The sequence below is a fragment of the Lontra canadensis genome, unplaced genomic scaffold, assembly GCF_010015895.1.
Source record: "Lontra canadensis isolate GAN:19392208 unplaced genomic scaffold, GSC_riverotter_1.0 scaffold3, whole genome shotgun sequence".
Classification (NCBI taxonomy): Eukaryota; Metazoa; Chordata; class Mammalia; order Carnivora; family Mustelidae; genus Lontra; species Lontra canadensis.
This window is the reverse complement of record NW_022630997.1, coordinates 32177355-32197430: the sequence shown is the minus strand read 5'-3', so window position 1 is coordinate 32197430 and position 20076 is coordinate 32177355. Positions and strand designations below refer to the sequence as shown.

The 20076-nt window shown below is 50.8% G+C and overlaps 1 protein-coding gene across 4 annotated transcripts in view; it reads right to left on the bottom strand.

The window, feature by feature from the left end:
* The window catches only part of GRID1 (glutamate ionotropic receptor delta type subunit 1), a 680604-nt gene that overhangs the window by 511313 nt on the left and 149215 nt on the right, over nt 1–20076 (bottom strand). For all 4 annotated transcript variants that reach the window (XM_032838417.1, XM_032838432.1, XM_032838424.1 and 1 more), the window contains exon 3: nt 19559–19843. In XM_032838417.1, the coding sequence (XP_032694308.1) occupies nt 19559–19843 (285 nt within the window). The remainder of the gene's footprint in view (nt 1–19558; nt 19844–20076) is intronic.

Below are 20076 nucleotides of genomic sequence, written 5' to 3'. Positions count from 1 at the left end.
CATTCACAGATTGCAGAGACTAACTCCCAAGCAGAACCACCTGTTCCAATGGATTAACTTCAGAGGTACAACCAGAAACGCAGAGATGGCTTTTGCAAGACACCAGGGAGCTTAGTGGGCGTCCCAGAGGATAACCAAGAAATGGCATCTCCAGGCCCCTTCCAACTTAACCTTAGCATTTGAACCCTCAACTTACAAATCCTCCGAGAACACAGATCCATGTGGGTTGTAGTAGGAAAAATATGATCTGGATCTATGACCTCAGAGAAGTTACTTAACCTTCCTGAGACTCAATTTTATCACTGGCAAAATCTGAGACATAGACTGAATACCTTACCCTAGTTCTCATGCACTACAGAGGATGGACTCAGACAGGCTGCACGAGAGCCCTGAGTGCTAAACCACCATCCAACACTGCTAATTATACTATCCTCCCAGGGTTTTGTGAGATTTAACAAATATATCCCAGGAGCCCAGGACTGAACTAGGCCAGGAAATGTGAGATCCCTGGGAGCAGCCAGCGGACGGGGGAGACCCAGGCAGAACAGGTGATGTTCTTGGCAGCTGCACAGGTGTGGAGAAGCTCTGGAGCCACTCTTGGGGCTGCCCTAGTTCTAGGAGAGGTATTTATTCTGCAGGAAACATGCCATCTGCTCAGGCTGAGCTGAGCCTGGGGCTGGCTTGCACCAGGAATTGGCCATTATTGGTTCATTTCCATATGGCAGCTTCATGGGTGAATTCATTCCAAAATTGCCCACCACCCACTTCTAAGAGCTTCTCCTTTGCGGCTGCTACGTAAGACATAAAAGTAGAGATGTCAGAGGCCCAGGAAGCACCCTCAGTCCTACTAGTGCCAGGGAAATAAGTCTCAGAGTTCCGGGTGCCTGGATGGTTCAATGGGTTAAGCCTCTGCCTTCAGCTCAGGTCATGATCTCAGGGTCCCGGGATCGAGTCCCGCATCAGGCTCTCTGCTCAGCAGTGAGCCTGCTTCCCTCTCTTTCTCTCTCTCTCTCTCTGCCTGCCTCTCTGTGTACTTGTGATCTCTCTCTGTCAAAAAAAAATAAATAAAATCTTTGGGGGCCCCTGGGTGGCTTAGTGGGTTAAAGCCTCTGCCTTCGGCTCAGGTCATGATCCCAGGGTCCTGGGATCAAGCCCCACATCAGGCTCTCTGCTCAGCGGGGAGCCTTCCTCCCTTCTTCTCTCTCTGCCTGCCTCTCTGCCTACTTGTGATCTCTGTATGTCAAATAAATAAACAAAATCCTTAAAAAATTAAAAAAAATTTAAAAAACTAATAAAATATTTTTTTAAAAAAGAAGAAGAGTTCTGCCCATAGCTCAATGGTTGGCGATGGCAGGCCTACATGGAAACCAGGGTCTCTAGGCTTTTGCCCTGCCCTGCCCTGCCCTGCCCTTCCCATCCTTTGCAGGCCATAGGAAGACAGATCCTCAAAGAGCACTGATGAGTGACACATACACACTCAAGGTGACATACGTGACAAAATGAATGTTAGAGGGAACGTGTGTGGTACCCGTCCTCCCAACACACAAACAGGACAGAGGAAACTGGGGCTGTCGCACCCAGAGATACCTCAAGAAAATACTGGTGGGGCCCCCTGGGCAGGAAGGGAACAGAGTACCATGGGAGGGCATTCGAAAGAGAAATTTGGTTTTTAATTTATACACACCAGTGTTGTTTATGCCTTTACAAAAATCAAAAAATACATATTTTCTTTACCAGAGAAAACTGTTTACCTCTAGGAGCCACTGAGAGCTCGTGCTTTGGTGCTTGCAGTGAGGGGAGAGCTTGCAGCTGAGGTCACCTTCCAGGCCTCAGAGAACTGAGCCAGACCCAGACACGGCCTCAGCTGTAGGGAGGGAGAGAGAAGGGAACTCAGGGGGACAAGAGCACTGGCGGTGAGGCCCTCCACTTGGGACCTCAGCAGGCTGGGCACTGATTTCTCTCTTTCTCTCTCTCTCTCTTTCTTTCCTTTGGCATGAGTGAATCACTGCCCTTCCAAGCTGGCAGTCAGACCCTCAGGGAGCATCTGATGGTCCCCTCCCCCTCCCCCCACCTTAACCAATCTGCTTCCAATTCCTGTCCTTCTCCTTCTCTCTCTCTCTCTCTCTCACACACACAGTGCACTAAAATTATGACTGTATACACCTCTGACCATGAACCTGCATTAGCGCCAATAGCAGGGTTTCCTCACTTCAGCACTACTGCCATTTTGTGCCAGAAAGTTCTCTGTTGTCAGCGGCTATCCTGGGAAGAGCACCACTGGATGTTTCGCAGTATCCTTGACCCCCACCACTAGCACTTCTTCCAAAACTGTCTCCAGGCAAAAGCTAATGGCCCACTAAGAACCCCTGCCCTACAGGATAAAGACCAAACTTCTAGCTTTCCAGGCCTATCCTGTTTACCTGCAAGCTTACCTAACTTTGTCTCCCACAACTCCCAGACTCAGACAGTTGATGCTTGTCTATACTCAGACCGCTCCCCTCCTGGAGCACCCTTGTCTCCATCTACCCAGATCCTCCCTCGCTGTCAGGGTCCAGCAAGGGTCCCATAGGAAGCCTCCTCGTGATTCAGGCCCCATGCCACCCATCTTCTTATCAGCATAAACTAGGCCCTTCATAGTTCTGGTCACCTTCTTGTCCCCACCCAAGCAGATAATAAATACTGGGGAGTGGGACATGTGGTGTGGTACTACGCAGGCTTTCCAGGAAAAAAAGCCCGATGTATGTAGCACTTGCTGATTTCCATGGTGTAAACACTCACACTTGGCCAACTTCTGCTACCAAAGTGCTGTCACTGGCAAGAGGTGGCCCAGTGGTTCTTGTAAGCCCACGCACACAGGTTTCAGGGCACCACGCATGCCTCTCCACCTCGCTGCCCCTATCACCACAACACACGTGGGGGTCCGAGAAGCCTGGCTGTGTCAGGAGAGGCCCAGCCAGCATCAATGGCCACAGCCTGGCTTTGTGGCCCGGTCTTGTGACCACAGTGGCAGTTCCCTGCAGTTCTGAAGAGGTCCAAGGTGGACCCTTCAGCAGGAAAGCCTCTCCTGCAGTCCCTGCCCGCAGTACTAGGCTGCCCCTGGCATACCAGCCCTGTCCCGCAGGTCTGAATGGCCCCTCACACACACTTCGATCTCCGCTCCCGAGCAGGCCAGGATAGCCGGAAGTCCACAGGGAGAATGTGACCTTGAGCGGCCCTGTGCCCTCCAGGGACACTTTGTGCCCATGTGGAAGGAGTCAAATGTATCGATCTTTCTCAGTGACTGACAGTGAGATTCACCTGTGCCTCTGACTCTAATTGCCCCAGGCACCTGAGATGCATGTGTGTGCCCATGCGTGTTTGTGTGTGTGCATGCCTCCAGGTCTCCAGATCTCTGATCCTTTTATTTCTGTTACATCTAACCCATTTCTACAATAAGCATTAGCTCAGTGCCTCCTCCATGCTCCAGCCTCCCGGGGTAGGACCCCACTCCCACCGGGCAGTCCTGCCTCCAGGACCATCTCTCCCATTTATCCCTTAGCCCTGGGCATCCTGGTACCTTCCTATGGTTGTTAGTCTGGAATATTTCCACTTCACCCCTGACGACACCTGTCAGGTGGTTTCCCATGTTAAACACCCTCATCTGAGGAAGGCTGACTGGGCTGTGTCTCCCTGACCTAGTACGTCCTGTGTAACCGGGACACAAGGAGTCTCGAGGGAATGACGAAGCAAGGAGGTGAGGGACAGACCCTGAAGGCCCCAGGGGCCTCCTGAAGGGATCTGAACTTGACCCTTGGAAGAGAACAGGAGGCCACTGTCTGGCTCTAGGCAGAGAAAGCAGTAAACTCAGTGACTTTGGTGGCAGAGTGAGGGATGAATGGATGTCTTCCAAAATGGATAACATGCAAATGCAGACACACACACACACAAACACACACACACACACACACACACACAGGCTCCCAAGAGACCCCTTTCTCTTCAATACCCTCCGAAAGCAACGTAGACGAAGGTGGAAACAACCCAAATGTCCACTGATGGAGGAATGGACAAACAGAAAGTAGTGTATACACACAATGGAACCTTGTGCAGCCTCAAAAAGGAATGAAACCCTGGCACCCACTATGACACAGAGGAAGCCTGAGGACATTGTGCTGTAAGATACGCCAATCCCAGGACCATAAATACACTGCTTTTTTTTTTTTTAAGATTTTATTTATTTATTTCACAGAGATCACAAGTAGGCAGAGAGGCAGGCGGGGTGGGGGAGGAGCAGGCTCCCTGCTGAGCAGAGAGCCCGATGTGGGGCTCGATCCCAGGACCCTGGGATCATGACCTGAGTCGAAGGCAGAGGCTTTAACCCACTGAGCCACCCAGGCGCCCCCATAAATACTGCTTGAGCCCACCTGTGTGAGGGCCCCAGAGCAATCACCAACCCGGAGACAGACAGGGGTGGTGGCCTGGGACTGGGGGCGGGAGTTAACGTTCACTGCGGACAGAGTTTCAGTTCTACAAGATGAAAAGAGCGTGGCAATGGACAGGGTGATTGATGCTGCCCAATGCTGGGAATGTACTAAACGCTGCTGAACTACACACTTATAAATGGCTACCATGTAGGGGCGCCTGGGTGACGCAGTCGGTTAAGTTCAGGTCATGATCCCAGGATCCTGGGATCGCACATCAGGGTCCCCCCTCAATGGAAAGCCTGCTTCTACCTCTCCCTCTGCCTACCACTCACCTGGCTAATGCCCGCTGTCTCTCTGTCAAATAAATAAATAAAAATCTTTTAAAATGGCTACAGTGTAACTTTTATATTGTGCATGTTTTATCACGATAAAAAAATGGAAAAAAAAAAGGCAAATTGGGAAGTTCTCAGTGTTGAGAGATGAAGCAGAGACCTAGTGGTGGAGGGTGGGGGGTGGGGAGCACCTCAATTAATAATGACTTGTCACCCAAAGACTTGCCCCCATCTGAGGTAGATTAGAGACAAGGACCCTTCCTGCCACAGTGCCCTGGAGGACCCCGGGAGAGGAGAGCAGCCCCTTCTAGCCCAGACCAGCTCTGACAGTCAGACAGCTCCTGATTCCTATACCATCTCTTCTGTCCGGGGCCACTAAGAGGGGGCTGGACCCTTCAGCTCACATCACCCTGTCCCAGTCCCCTCTACTACTCCTCCCAAGAGCTTGGGGTCCCTCCTCATTGAGCACATGTCAGCCTGAACTCATCAGTACCAGACAGGCGTGATCCCTTCAGAACAGGCCAGGGGCCTCCTGAAGGGATCTGAACTTGACCCTTGGAAGAGAACAGGAGTTCCGTCCACAGGGACCGTCCCCCCGGCCACTGCCCACCCCCACTGGCTCCATTCCAAATCATTTCTCAGGAGAGCTGCAGCTGACCTCCGAGGGCCCCTGCTTCAGTTCTTCTGGTCCTCTGACTTTGGATTTTGTCCCTGAATTTCTGCCTAATATCACATTTCTCCTCAGCAACATGGCAGCCAAGAATTTGTCTTCCTCCCAGCCATCAAAAAACCAGGGACCAGAACAAGGTCTGTTCTCCTCCAAAAACACTTCTCTTCCTGCCTGCCTTATTTTGGTACCTGGCACCTCACCACTATCCTTCTAGCTTCCTCACTGGAAAGCAGAGTCCCCTGTAACTCAGCAACTCTGCTTTCTAACAATCCATCCCACAGAAATACACAGACACATGCACGAAGCTGTAGGCTCGACACAGGGCCGCGTGCAAGTGCACAGTCTCGAGAAACCACCTAGATGAGGAAACAGAACAATAAACCAATAAACCATCCACCTGGCAGAACGCGGGGAGAGCAGCAAGGGAGAACCAAGGGGGGCAGCATGGGTGGAAAGCTCCAAAGCACCCAAATACAAAACTCAGTCCAAAACAATACAGGAAGCATGATCCTGCTTCTGCTTTTGAAAACAATCATGCACGTGAACGTGAATGTCTGCATGTCCATGTGACGTGTCCAGGAAAGTCCTCTCCTTACCTCTAGAGAGGAGGGCAGGGACAGGGGAGAGGGAGAAGAGGGTGCGTATAATTTTTCCCCTTGCTGTCTATGTTGCTTGCATTTTTTTCAGCAAGAACAGACCCATTTCATGTGTTACTGACATAATAAATTATTGCAAAGAAAAAAATCACAAAGAAAAAGAAAGTAGAGTGGTCTGCCCCTCCACATTTCCTCACTACCCTTGGGATTCGCAGCCCCTCTGCCACCTGGCTGGGCTCTCCATGACGCTGTCCCTGATCCCAGAGATGGGGCTCCAGCCAGGTGTAATTTAGGCCAACCCAGAACACCTCTGCTTTCTCTCAGCCCACGTCCCATACCTGCCCATCCACCCTCACCCCTGCTCACTCCACCCAGACTTAACTCAAACTCCGTAAGTCCTCCCAGGCTCTGCCAGGCAGGCAGACCTCACTGCCTGAAATTCAAATCGCCCTCATAGCTTGGCCTCCATCACGAGCCTCGTTCCAGCTCAGGGCCAAGGGGGTGAAGGCCACACCTGCCTCGCTCACCTCCAGCTCCCCAGGGCCTCACACGGCACCTGGCTTTCAATGGGCATCTGTCCAATGGGACCAGACTGACTGGATACAGGAGGCCACACTCCAAGTAACCTGAAACCCCAGAACAGGCAGCCATAGGTTCATTGATGTCTTCCAAGGCCAGCCTACAGGAAGCTCCATGGGCAGTCTGACTCCTGCTCTTTGGGCCCTCCCACACCTCTGAAAATGGGACCTCCAAACCCAGGCCATGAGAGAGCTACCCTCCACCAACAGCAAGCATTGCTCCACTGAGAGAGGCCAAACAAAAGCTGCCTCTACATGGGTGTTATTTAACATGAAGCCCCAGCTGCCCTCCCCCATTCCCGTCAAGAGTCTCGATGGCACAGATCAGGTTCCTCCGGGGGAATTCTTCGAGGGGCTGCCGAAGCCTGGTCCCTCCCAGGAGCCTGCTGCCCTGCTTCTTTCTTCTCTAGGACTCGAGGATCCTACAAGCTGTGGCTTCCTACCCCCCTGGGCTGCCAGGGGAATGTGATCACGGTGGTCCCTGCCACTCTCCCAACCAGCACAGCCGCGGTGGCCTTGCCTTGACTTTCTAACTGCCACTTTCTCCACCTCAGCATCTGGGGGCCTCATTAGAAGCCTCTGCAAACCCGCTCCAGATGTGAGCAGGAAATAAACAAATAAGCAAGCGGGCAGACAAGGCAAGCAGAAACAATTAAACCGAAAATCGAACGACAGCACGCAGGCCCATGTGGGGAAGGGTCAGGGGCAGCATGGAGGCCCTCACGGGTCAAGGAACTGGATAAACACAGGCCTGGAGAGGAGACATCCTGCTACCCACAAGGAAATGGCATGGCAGGCGTGACCCTTAGCTTCTCGTCCTGCGTGGCCCTGTCACCACCCCCAGAGCCTCCAGTGGGAAACATGGGGTCAGCAGCTGCCACCAGAACAAAAACTCCCAGGCTTCTGCCCACAATGGAGAGCTGGCCGCACAACGCGATGTCATCTTCTTCATCTTTATTCCAGGCGGAGGCCACGAGAGAGGCCAGCACACCCTGCTCTGTCCTGGGTCCCAGGGAGGAGCAGGAAAAGTGAGAAGTGGTCTAGGGCCACAGGGAGCTCAATCCCTCAGACCCAGCATTTCATTCCAACCTCCCCAGAAGCCTCTGAGGTAAGCATCTTTATGATGCCCTCTACCAAAGGGAGAAAACTAAGGACACAAAAGGTTTGTCAGTGTGCCCAGAGATAAGTCAGAAGAAGGCTGAGTCAGGAAGGACGGCCAAGTCCTCCAGCAGGCTCATTCCCAAAACCATAGCAGCCCCTCCCACCTTCACTGTGATATGAACACGCACTCCTCCTGGGAAACTGCAGGGAGAACTTTGGCTTGAACAGAGCCTGTCTGAACTCTCCTCAGGTCCTGGGCCCTGGATACAGAGGCTCTCCCTACACACTCGCTGAGGAGGAAAGTGCTGGCAGAAACTCGGGGGGGCCGCACACACAGGTTCACTGCTGGGAGTGGGGGAAGGGGGATCTTTGATTTTGTACATCTCCGGACTCTGTAGAAATGATGATCACTGGTGTAACTAGAATCTTAAACAGGCTTCCAGTTATGGAATGAGTAAGTCACGGGGATGAAAGGTACAGCACAGGGAATATAGTCAGTAGTATTCTGACAGTGTTGTACATGACAGATAGGAGACACTCCGGCGAACAGAGTATAACATACAGATTTGTCCAATCACTCTGTCGCACACCTGAAATGAATGCAATGTTGTGAATCAATGATAAGTCAATTAAAAAATAAAACTCAAAGAAACAAATGCTTCCTGGAAGAATAAAGGGGCAATGAAATCCCCCAAAATACAGCTTCTTTCATTTGCTCACTCATTGAGTATTTATTGAACACCTACTATGTCCCAGGTGCCATTCTAAATGCTGGGTATGCAGCATCAGGCAACAAAACAGACAAAATCCCCGCCTATGTGGAACGCATATTCTCGTTGGGGAATAACAACACACAAAAAAATAAGTAAGGGGCAGTGAATTTAATGAAAACAAATAGGGCAGGAAGAAAGAAAGGGGTACCAAGAGGAAAAGGAGTGCTATCTTCAAAAGAGTTGGGGAGGGAAGGCAGACAGGGTTGAAGCCAGGCTCTGCAGGTGAGGCAGCAGCCTGCAGACATCTAATGTGTCTGTGGGAGGAGGGTCCCAGCAGAGGAAACAGCCAGCACAAAAGTCCTGAGGCCAGATGCACCTGGCATGTTCGAATAGTAGCAAGGAACTGGTAGGGGAATTGATGGGCATGGAGAGCAAGTGCCCCTGACAGGGGGCAGGCCTGAAGGCCACTGTAAAGGCGGTAGCTATTATTCCAGCACAAAATGGAAAGCCCCGGTGACCACAGTGTACCTTTGGGTTAACATCTGAGGTTCCCCCAGGACACTTCACAGGGGAATTCCTTAGGGTGCCCCCCCAGCACCCTCCTGCCTCCTGAGACCCGCAAGGAGAAGGCTGTTCCGAAGCCTGTCTCAGAGATCCTCTCTGGACACAAGCCACATAAGACCCACAGGCCTTCCTCCTACAGAGCCCCACCACAGCCTCCACCCAGCCAGGTCAGTGCTGAGCACCAGGCAAGAGAAACCCACTTCCCAGGCCAGCAAAAAGGGCTTCTTCAGAGCTGGGTGGGCTCCGTTGAGACCCCCTTGCAAAAGGCAAAGGAAAACTTTTAAAACAGAAGGTCCTTGCCCCACTATAGTGTGCTGAGCGAGTGCCCAAGGCCAGGCTTGTCCACCAGCCCGGGAGTGAGGTGCTGCTCTGTGCATCCTAGAGACAGGAAAACCAAGGCTCCAAAGGGTACACGGCTCACCTGGGATGCAGCAAGCAGTGCAACGGGGACTTGAACCTAGCTCTTCCTGACAAGGAAGCCTGCATTCATAATGACCAATGCCACTTCCCAAGGAGGTGCGAGCCATCGTTTAGCAAGGGATGCGAAGCCTTCTCCGGCCAGTGAGCAGATGGTCAGGGCTCTCAGCCCTGCTGGAGATGGCTTTGGCCCGAATGCCCGCCACGGCTGCCAAAGGGCTTCCCGGCCTCACCCTGCCATTCCCCTGCCATCCATGCCTCCCTGTCCCACTCCCTCTCTCCTAGCTAGCCACAGGGACCCTCTGGGTCCCTGCGAACCCTCTTAAGGAACAGAGAGGCAGCTAGAGGGAAGCTGCGCACAGGCCCCAGGGCTGAAGTGACCGGGCCCAGGGGCAGGTGACCTACAGTTCTCTCTTTTCAGAACCGATGCTGCTTTCCTGGACAGCATCCCGCACCTCCACCAGGCTCTACGGCACATGTCTGTCAAGCCATCAGAGAGCACACAGCGGATGAGTGTATTTTATTGCCTGCCACTTACAGCTCAATATAGTTCATTACCAAGAAATGAAGGCACTCTCTTGCCGTGGCTCCTAGTAGGAAACAGGCAAGCTCTTCCTGACAGAAGGGCAGGAGATGGTTCTGTTGAGACCCAGAAGAGGACACAGGATCCCATTTCACTAAGGAAGCGGGGAGGGATCCAATCTGAGCCAACGGCCTTCCCAGATGTTGGGGCCACATCACATGGTGCCCTCCCTGAAATCCTGGTATTTAACAACAAAACCTGTTCCCTCTTTTATACTGGGGACAATGGGCTCAGGGAAAGCAGAGAATCAGGGTCAGCTGGAGAGGGATGGCAATGGGGACCTATCTGTCTTCAAGGGGACACAGTCGCGTGTGTGGGAGAGGAAAGCACAGATCTGCTGAGTTCTTGCTGTGGACAAGCTGTTGGGCCCCAGCTGCACAAGGGGAAAGATGTGGGGGCCAGTGCAGCCTTGCCTTCCCATCCCTTATCCAAGCCTGTATCAGGCATCTCCTCCCGTCCCCAGATGCACTCCGGAATCTGGCGGAGGGCTGAGGGAAACTCAGGGTTAATGAACTTTAATCTTCTAGGGAATGCTACAATTAACATGCACCAAAGTACAGTTGCTTTGTAATTAGATGGAAGAGCAAAACCCAAAACACTCGTCCTGCTAAAGTTATTGTCAAACTTCTTGGTAGGTTTCCTAGCAATTAAACTCACTTACTCATCTCATCCAGAAAAAGCATTTATTACTTCGATTTAAACTAATGCCATAATGATACGATGTGTGTTATTAATGAGATCCTCCCCAGTGCAATTTAGTCATCTGGCCTGCTTTGCCAGGGGCCGGAAAGAAGACGTTGTTGGTGCGGAGCATTGAAATAGCATTTGGTCCAAATGATTGTTCCTTCTGGGAAGTTTCACATGGGGAAGACGAGGGGGTAAGGCCCAATGGCTGATGGAGGTTTGCCGTGGGATCCAGTCAGGCCATCCGACTGAGGTGTGATGACTCACGAGAGCCACCTGGGACCACGCAGTGAGTGTCCCCTGCAGTTGACCCCCAAACTCCATCTCCCCACATACCAAGAACAGAACCCAAATGCGATCCAGGTCTCAGGACAAGCCACAGCAGAGATCACCAGCTCAGAGGCCAAGAGACAATAGGCAGCAATGGGGCCAGAGCTGGCTACAGTTCCTGAGGAATTAAGTCTGACCAAGCACTTAGCAGGTATCAGCTAATTTAATCCACACACTGACCCTATCAGGCAGGGATCATTATTTTATCCCCATTTGACACACGAAGAGAGGACCGCTCGACAAGGTGGAGTGATATGCCCCGTGTCACACAGCTAGAGAGGCACAGCCAGGAGCAGGCTGCCCCCAAATCTAAGCCCCGAAGCACTACGCTCAAGGTCATCCTGAGCCAGAGTAGAGGAGCAGACAGTTGAACCTCTTGCAGAGCCACACTCAGTCCTACCAGGGAGGAATGCCGACTACCACCACTCCTGGTCCCCCCACCGGGCTTCTTATGATCACAGAGACCACTCGCTGTGGGCCAGGACCTCTGCTGAGTACTTATTTGTATAGCTTCTGAATTCCCATCCCAGTTCCAGAGATGGGACCAGAAGCTCTGAGAAGTCACCATGGGCTGTAAGAAGGAGGCAGGGGGAGCAACCCACACTCTCTTTTTTATTTCTTTATTTTTTGCACTTGGTACAAAACTCAAAAGGTATTTTTTTTTTAAATGCAGTGAAAAATACATCTCCCGTGCCTGTCCCAAGTCCTTGTGTTTCTCTCCCTAAAACAGCATTTCCTTATACCGACTGTGTATGTTCTCAAACACACACACACACACACACACACAAGCTTGCCTTGACACAGAGCAACACTCCACATCCCGGTTATCACTTTGCTTTTGTCAACTAACAGTTCCAAGTGTTGGAACTACTCCCTCTGAGTACATAAAGAACTGGTTGTAAATTACATATATATATCATAATATATTAACCAATTTGCTGAAGATGGGCATTTAGGTTGTTGGCCATTTCTGCTGTTGCCAACAATGCTACAATAAATCTTTGTGCATTAAGAAGAGAGTCTACCTGCAGTGTTCCCCATGAGGACCCAGAGGCTGTGTGTGAGCAGAGCTGTGTTATGAGCTTCAGAACTCAGACCTGGCCAGCCCCCCATTCCTTGGCCATCTGACCTAGAGGAAGCCTCTGTACCTCTCTGAGCCTGCTCCCTCGCCTGTAAAACAGGAATAGTACCAACGCACCGGGAAGAACTGCCATGAGATGCTGTGAGCTGCTGTCCCTGACATGGGACATTGTGGTTAGCCCAGAGCAAGGACTGAGAAGGCATGAGCTGTTTCCCACTGACACCTCAGTCACCTGGGAAGTTCAAGTTCTGACTTTGGCTTGAACTCCAGGCCTTGGGTTTATCCTCCGTCAGATCACATTTCCTCTCCGTGCAGTATTCCTTCCCTTTTATAAGCAGCCAGTGAGCCTGGACATAGGCAGCTCCTCAGTGAGCCTCTCAGGCCTGCCAGGCCTACAATTCAGCCTCACTCCTGGCCAGGGCCCATAATCCAGCCATATGATCTTTCTCTTCTCCACTGCCCCCAGGCCTCCCAGCATACTCTTCTCTCTGCCTGGGACACTCTCCTACCCTCCTCCCCCCTTGCCCTTTGCTTTCCTAACTTGTAACAGTCCTCATTCAGGTCCTTGTCACCTCCTCCAGGAAGCTTTCCCTAACTACCTTGCCACAGGCTATGGAATGCCCACCAAGAACAAGACTAGCTCGGAGCCCATAGCAGAGTCATGGGAGGAATGTCAGGCCACAGCTCTAGGGAGAGAGGTGGTCTACCATCAGGAGCTGTGCATGTCCAGTGCTAGGACCTAGCTGTGGATACCCAGCCTGTAGGGGAACATCTGCCCTCAGTGCAGAGAGTGAAGTTTGGGCCAGAGAATATGACATTTGTGTGGGGAAAGACTTCTTAAATGATATGAAAATATCTAGCTAACCATACAAAAGATGAATAAATCTGACAACAATACAGTATAGACTGTCTGTGCATTAAGGCAGACTGAAAAAAGCTATCAGCCACACTTAAAAAGAGAAAAGCCTCAATTTTGAAATGGGCAAAAATTTCAAATGGTAAATAGGCATTTCATAGAAAATAAAAATACCCCATAAAGATACAAAAAGGCACTCAACTTCATCTGCTATCAAGAAAATGTAAAAATCATAGCAAGATACCATTTCACATGAAAATCTTAAAAGTGAAAAGACTACCAGGTGTTAGTGAGGTTGCAGTATGTTGCAGATGACAGTATAAACAGTAGAAATGTTCTAGAAAACAATCTGGAATAACCTACTAAAGTGAAACATGTCAGACCAAATACTCCAGCAATTCTGCTCCTTGGGAGATATCCCCAAAAAACTCTTGCACGTATGAACTGGGGCAGTCACGGTGGGAAACAGGACAGACGTTCCTCAAAAAGTTAAAAATCGAACTACCATAGGGCACCTGGGTGGCTCAGTCAGTTGGGCATCTGACTCGATCTCAGCTCAGGTCTTAATCTCGGAGTCATGAGTTCACTGGGCACAGAGTCCACTTTTTAAAGAAAAAAAAAGCAACTACCCTGGACCTAGTAATCACACAACTGAGTATTTACCCTAAGAATATAAAAACACTAATTTAAAAGGATACATGTAACTCTATGTTTAATGCAGCATTATTTACAATAGCCAAGATATGGAAGCAACCCATACGTCCATCCATTGATGAATGGATAAAGATGTAGTATATATATATATATATAATGGAATATTACTCAGCCATAAAAAAATGAAATCTTGCTGTCTGAAACAACATGGATGGAGCCACAGAGTATAATGCAAAGTAAAACAAGTCAGTCAGAGAAAGACAAATACCACAGGATTTCACTCATGTGTGAGATTTAAGAAACAAAACAAATGAGTAAAGGGGAAAAAAGGAAAGAGACAAGCGAGGAAATAGACTTTTTTTTATCTTTGAGAGAGAGAGAGCATGAGCGGGGGGTAATGTAGAACAAAAAGGAGAAGTAGCCTCCCCGTTGAGCACCTAGCCTAACATGGGGCTTGAACCAAGAACCCTGGGATCATGACCTGAGCTGGAGGCAGATGCTCAACCAACTGAGCCACCCAGGCGCCCCAAGAAACAGACTTTTAACTAAAGAGAACAAACTGCTGGTTACCAGAGGGGAGGTGGGTGAGAGGGGACGGGTGAAGTAGGTGATGGGGATTAAGCACACTTGTCATGAGAAGCACCAGGTGATCAGAACAAAAACTCAAAAGAAAGAAAAAAGAGAGAGAGAAGTAAAGAAAGAAAAAGAAAATTTGAAACTTTAAACTTTAAAAAAGAAATTAAAATGTTCATAAGTTTTAGGGGCGCCTGGGTGGCTCAGTGGGTTAAGCCTCTACCTTCGGCTCAGGTCATGATCTCAGAGTCCTGGGATCGAGCCCCACATCGGGCTCCCTGCTCAGCGGGGAGTCTGCTTCTCTTCCTCTCTCTATGCCTGCCTCTCTGTCTGCTTGTGATCTCTCTCTTTCTGTGTCAAATAAATTTTTTAAAAACCTTAAAAAAAATGTTCATAAGTTTAAAAAAAAAAGTCTTGAACACAAACCTCAAAAGACAAATACAAGAATGTCCTAATGAGCATTATTTATAATAGCAAAAACCTGGAAATAACCCAAATACCCATAACACTAAAAGAGATAATAAATCAGATGATGCTGCGCAATCATAAAAAATGACTGCTAACACACCCTGAATCAGACGCATGGATCTCAAAAACCTAATTCTGAGTGAAAGAAGCAGTTACGAAAGTGCACAGAAGTGTGACCCCATATATTTAAGGTTCACTAACAGGCGAAACTGCGTGCTCTGTCTGGCAGGGTCCATGCCTGTGTGACAAGCCAGCAAGGAGAGCAAGGACTGGGATCGCACGCCGTCAGGATCATGGTCACATCCCCTCAGTAAGGGAGGATATAAGAACAATGGGACGCACAGGGCTGCTTTGCATTTCTTTAAACTAATATGAGTTCATGGGAGTTTATTTTCTTATCATTCTTTTAATTTGACATCTACATTATTATCATGTTTGACTTTTAATTATTTTAATAGTTTAAAAACCAGCACACATAGATGATAGCTACTCATGCAGATCCTGACCCATCTCTGGCCTGCAGGCTGGCCCAGGAGTCCACGGCAAATCACTGCACCCTTGGGGATACGGTGGAGGAAAGAGTCCTGGGGTCCCATCTTCACACCCCAGCCCTGGGCAGCCTTAGCCAACTTCCTGTTCCTTCATCTATAATAAAGAAGCGTTGTCATTGTACGTGGTGGGGACTCTGAATATTTGTTGAATGAATAAGTCAGTGATTTCTAAGATTCCTTCCTGACTACCGCACTCATCCCAGTGTACCCACTAGGGAGAAATTGTGGCTGTAGCTTCTGGCACCCAATTCCCCCAACACACAAATGAATATCCCAGAATTTGAAGTGGCACGTCAGAAAGTTCTCTGTTCTGTTCGATCCAAACTTTTGGTATTTTCATGTTACAGATTTTTCTCTCCCAAATGTCAGCTTCTCTTCTATTTTCCCTTTTGCTGTCACAACAAGCATACAAGTAATTTCGATGGAATTTTACCAAATGGCACATCTTACATTTTGTAAACTGTATACACGCAAACTCCTCTCACACCCCTCTGCCAAGTTCTGTCTCAGGGCCCAGCGATTCGACTGCTTCCACCCTCGACTCCTGAGTCCAGTGCCCAGTCGTCAGGATCCACCAAAGGCAGGTCATTCATGGGTTGAGAAGGAGGCTGAGGGGCCAGCAGGGAAGAATCAGGCCTCCGCCAGCAAGGGAGGGACTTTCCACGTGACATTCACTCACGTCCTGAGCACACCAGCCTTGGGATGCCAAGTCCATTCCAAAGCACTCTTCCCTCCTTCTTGGCATCATCTCTGCCTGGCTGGGGACAGGGAGAAGAAGCTGGAGCATAGCAGCCCCAGATTACAGAAACAGGATGGTGCCTTGGCAAAGCACATGGGCATTCAGGTCAAAAAGAACCTCTCCGGGCCTCACGTACTTTCCCTGTCAAAGGCCAACAATAATCCCACCTCAGAGAGTCACGGAATGGCTTTAACATATATATACATAGAATATACATTTAATATATGTAAAGATACTTGTAGATCAGCATCAAAAAAAAAAAAAAGTCATCATATCCCCAAACCCCTTCTGTTTGACTTTGGAAGGAATAAAACAGTCTTTATACTCAATTTGCTTTTTAATTGGGCTCCTCTGCAGCTCGTGGTGCAGAGGTGGGGTGGAGGAGGGGCGCTGAGGAGTTCTGGAGGCACCATTCGTCTTGGGCCGTTCAGCAGCCTGAGTCTACCCACTGCTCTCAGACAGGCCAGCGCCAGCCATGCTGGGAAGACACCCACACCCCGCCCTCGGGGGGCTGCATGTACTGCAGCAAAGAGCACATGGCCTTCCACCACCTTGCCCCACCTAACACAAGGCAGGGGTCAAAACAGGCCAGAAGCCAGACATGCACGAGGGGCACAGCCAGGACAAGTGGTGGGAGTCCAAGTGGTTAAAGTCTACAGAGACCAGCTTGGAGCTTGGCCTTGGAGGCTGTCAGATCAGGGGACTGATGTCCAGGGCCCACAAAGATAGGAGGTCTGGCACAGAATCGATGAAAGAGCTTTGGCCTCCAGAAAGCCTCAAGCCAAACGGATCAGCACCCAAGACAGCGACAATCCGACGTACAGCAATGCCCAGGTGTCCCATTAACCCCCAGCACCCACAGCAGAATCAGCAAACACGTCAGGCTGCCACCAGTCCCTCCCCTGCAGCACAGAAACTTCATGGAGCAACCATGGCATTTTCTGTTGCTGAGCCAATACAGCCTCGGCATCCCTCTCAACACAGCATTCAAGGTCCCACCAGTTGCCTATCTACTAGAGGAAAGCTATCAGTTACCCTATGTCTTTTTGGAATCACTGATAAAGTCCAGGCTGGTTGAAAACTAACTTCAAGGAGCACTTGGGTGTCTCAGTCAATTAACTGACTGCTTTCGGCTCAGGTCATGTTCCTGGGGTGTTCCTGGGATTGAACCCCTCCTCACACTCCCTGCTCAGTGGGGAGCTTGCTTCCCACTCTCCCTCTGCCCCTCCCCCTCCCCCTGCTCATGCTCACTCTCCCATGCTCTCTCTCCTTCTCAAATAAATAAATAAAATCCTTAAGAAAAAGAGAGAGAGAAAGAAAGAGAGAGAGAGAAAACGAAGTTCAATCCCACCAAAGGTAGCAAAAGCGTCCATGTCAGAAAAGGGGACACACCTTTTGGTTTGACTGGAGGTTCTGGGTCAGAGAGGAGAGGAAAGGGGCAGGGCAATATATCTGCAGAATGAAACATCCTAGCCCACCTCCCCGACCTCAGAGGTGAGACTATCGGGTGCCTTGTCTTTCTTCCCATTCTTCCTTTGTCTTATGTGAAAATTGTCTGAAAACCCCATATCCTCATAAGTGGACTCATTCACACAGTGACAACTTCTTGGGCCCTTCTTTGTGCAAGGGACGGTGCTAAGCAGCAGGCACACAGCAGTTAACAGTAAGTGGCCCACTCTCCTGCAGCTTACAGCCTGGTGTGACAGTCCGTGCTCAGCAGCAATCAGCCCTCATGAGTGGGTCAGGACATGCTGAGAGCAGGCTGAGCGGGGGAGACGTGTGTCTGTGAGAGCAGCTCCCAGGAAAGAAGGGAAGCTTCAGACAGGTAAAGATCGGGGCTCCTCTCCTCGGGGTCTTGATCCTTGAGCTGACTTAGGGTAAGGGGTACAATAATATAAAAACACACAGTTTGAGCAAGTGCCATCAGGTGTCATTCATCAGGTACAAGAATTACAGGAGCCCAGTCAGGGTGGGCAGGCTGCAGAGCTGCTCCCTGCCCTCCTGTGGCTAGAGTTCCCCCCTCCCAGGCCTTGGGGAGAACCAAGGCTTGAAGAACTTCTATGGACCGCAGCGCAAGGAGAGCAAAGACATCTGAAGAAGGGAGCCAGAGGGTGTGCGGACCCAGTCCCCTAGCACCCAGCCCTCGCAGTGTCCACCGGCCAGCCACAGAACACACTGGATGCCCAGGTTGAAACATCAGTAGGAGAGATTCTCAGAGAAGGCCAAGGCACTGAGAAGTGCCGTGTGAGCTCCTCCAACACCCCCCACCACACACCGCACAGCGCCAGGGACTGAATGCAGGTGGGAAGGAGAGGTCAGGTGCCGGCCAGTCTGTAGTTCAAGCACCCGGAGTCTCGGGTCACCCTTGTCTCTATCACCACCTCATCTTCATTTCGGCCCAGTGACTGTTTGCTCTTCCAATTCCTTCTGGAAGACTCCAAACAGCATATTTGCTCAAGAGCGGAGGACAACATTCCAGTCTTAGAGCAGCAGAGTATTTAGGCAAATGCAAACATATGCTTCCTTCTCTTCCTAGTTAAATTCTTGGCAAAGGAATGATTTCACCAAGAGACGAGGCAAGACTTTTGAGGGCCCACCCACGGCACCCTGGCCCCTGCCACCAGGCCGCTGACCCTTACCAGAACCCCCCCCACCCTTTAAAGACACGTAATGGGAGTGGCGGTGGCTATGTACAGGGGGCACAGGGATCCTGCTGAGGGCACCGCCCTGTGTCCTGACTCCAGCCACATGAATGTACCCGTGATAAAGCTGCACAGATGTGAACACGCACACTCAAGTGTCCGCAAACCGGGGAAGTGTGGAAAGGTCTCGGGATCGCACCAACGTCAAGTCCTCCTTGTGGTATCATGTGAGTTACACCACACACTGCCCATGGTGAACCTGGGTGACAGGTGCATGGGATCTCTCTGGACCATTTCTCATAACTGCATAGGAATCTCAGTTATCTCAACATTAAAAGTCTTTTTTAAAAAAACACACAACATGGAAACCATTTCATCTTGGGACTAGGACTGGCCTGTTTTCACAGGGCACCCATAAGAACACCTGACACTATTTCTCCAAAGCCCACTTTTTTGTGCATTTTTAACCAACAAATTTTATTTTTTTTCTTCTGGAAGGTCTTCAGAAAAGCCATGCCCAGCCATACCCCCATGATCCCAGCCTGGTCCCATGACCCTGGAGGTTCCCCGCCCCTGCCCTCTGCCCCCGCCTGAGACCCTGACACTGAGGGGAGACCAGGGAGCTGGGAGGGTCAGGTGACTGTCCAGCGTGAGGGATGGTCTTTGAAGAGGGGTCTTCTGAGAGGACCGTGCTGGCCAGCCTCTGTCGCTACCTACGCGCAGCCCTTCGAATCCCTGCCAGCAGTTTATTAATATTTTATTGAAAACTCTAAGACGATTCAAACTTCAGCTGTCACGATAAGGTGTTGTTGCTAGGCAACATTCGTGCCTGTCTACAGATCTGCTTTTGCAGCTCTCCCCCCATTTGCAAAGCTCAAGGCTGGGCCCCACCAACCCCAAGACCCACTCCACCCAGCCCACCCTGAAGCTCTCGGCCACCATAGCAGCAGCCTGGCTCGAGGGTCTCCCAGAGCCCAAGGTGCCTCCCAGGAGCCCCAGAGCCAACCCCGGCCCCCAACTCACCATACTCGCTGTCATAAAACATGACAAACTTCTGCCAGCGCAACTCTGTCACCAGCCTGAGCATGACGTCGTTGAGGCGCACAGGTGGTCTGGAGGCCAGCGTGTAGGCCTCCCCGTCGGGGCTGGGGTTCAGGTGGCAGGCAGTGCGCGGAGACCCTCCGGGGTTGCGCTGGACAAAGAGGTGTGGGATGTGCATTGCATCTGTGAGGGACTGCAGGGCGTTGGCAGACGCACAGCCAGTGGACGTGACCAAGGCCAGAATCCCCTGGGTCATGAGGTCACAGGCTGGGAAGAGAGGGGAGAGAGAGGGAGAGGTCAGCCTGGAGACAAAACCGCACTGACTTTGATCCGCAGGGTCCAGGCCTGGCAGCTCGCACCCAGGGGGACCCTACGGAAATGCTGCCTCCCTCCAGAGACTGGGAACCACCCCAGGCCAGGCCAGCAGCTCTCACATGCGGAGTCCTACTAAGACTTTCAGGGCTCCTGCCACTAGATGTTCTTACACCCATTCCGCAGCT